Raw genomic sequence first — 1,019 nt, 5'->3', positions numbered from 1 at the left:
TGGCTGCAGCCCCCCCAGCCAACACCAGCCACCCACAGCCCATCGCAACCTCCTCCCCTGGTGCCGCATCCGAGAGGGAGTCCCCGTCCCACCGTGCCGACAGGGCAACACCTATCTACAAAGGGGAGGGTGACCCGGGGGTGCTGGGGGGGGTCCCCACCCCACATTCACATGATATCATCCAGGAGGTTGGGGCTGGCCACCCAGTCGAGGGTGCGGGGCTCGGAGGCTGCCATGATCATGCACATGAACTGTTTGCCTGTCCTCTTGTCGATGGGGTAGATGGTGGTGGGGGTGAAGCGCTTGTTGCTCTCCACAAAGTCGCAGAGCTGCTCATAGACAGCAGGGAACTCGTGCCGCAGGAAGACGCCACGGATGCGCAGCTCCCGCTGGATGTTGATGAAGCAGACCTCCCGTGCCTTGCGGCCCTCCTCCCCCTCCTTGTCGATGTCCGCTGTGCCGGGCGGAGGTGTCAGGATCAATGTCTCCATGTCCCGATCCTTCTTCAGGATCTTCTTCTCGGGGCTGGAGGAGGCTAAGGCCACCTTGGCGTATTTCCTGACCGTCGGCACCTGCATCTTCGGTGATGGCCTCTCCGGCACTTTTTGGGTGACGGCCACGGTTACATTCAGGAGGAAGTCGTACTGGTGCCCCGTCTCCCGCAGCTCCCGGGCATACTCCCCCAGGTTGTCCGAGTAGCTCTCCAGCTCCCGCAGGGACAGGTAGGTAGGGGACATCAGCAGACTCTCTAGCCCGAACTGGAGGAAGTTCTCGGCCGAGCCAGCATTGGGGAAGCCCAGGAAGAGGACACCACGGCCGCGGGAGAGGTAGCCCACCTTGGCGATGCGTGAGAAGGCCTTGTGCACCTCGGTGTTCTCACGGCAGAATTGGAGGACGTGGCGGCAGATGCTGCCCACGCGCCCGTAGACGCAGCTCTCCTTGTGTGTGTCCCAGTCCTCGCGGCGACAGTGCCGGGAGCAGTAGTAGGTGTAGCAGCTGTGGCACGACTTGAAGTAGAG

The 1,019-nt window shown here is 62.7% G+C and overlaps 1 protein-coding gene across 1 annotated transcript in view; it reads right to left on the bottom strand.

The window, feature by feature from the left end:
- Window positions 1–167: 167 nt before the first annotated feature.
- Window positions 168–1,019, bottom strand: part of LOC104168053 (chromosome unknown open reading frame, human C9orf172) — a gene marked incomplete at its 5' end in the record, with an annotated part of 1,913 nt that continues 1,061 nt past the window's right edge. Inside the window, one exon of the mRNA XM_009708502.1 lies at window positions 168–1,019. This exon is cut by the window's right edge and continues 90 nt beyond it. Within this exon, the coding sequence (XP_009706804.1) occupies window positions 168–1,019 (852 nt within the window).

This window comes from Cariama cristata, unplaced genomic scaffold, assembly GCF_000690535.1.
Source record: "Cariama cristata isolate BGI_N322 unplaced genomic scaffold, ASM69053v1 scaffold27709, whole genome shotgun sequence".
Taxonomy (NCBI): domain Eukaryota; kingdom Metazoa; phylum Chordata; class Aves; order Cariamiformes; family Cariamidae; genus Cariama; species Cariama cristata.
The sequence above is the reverse complement of the archived record's forward strand: the minus strand, read 5'-3'. Positions and strand labels throughout refer to the sequence as shown.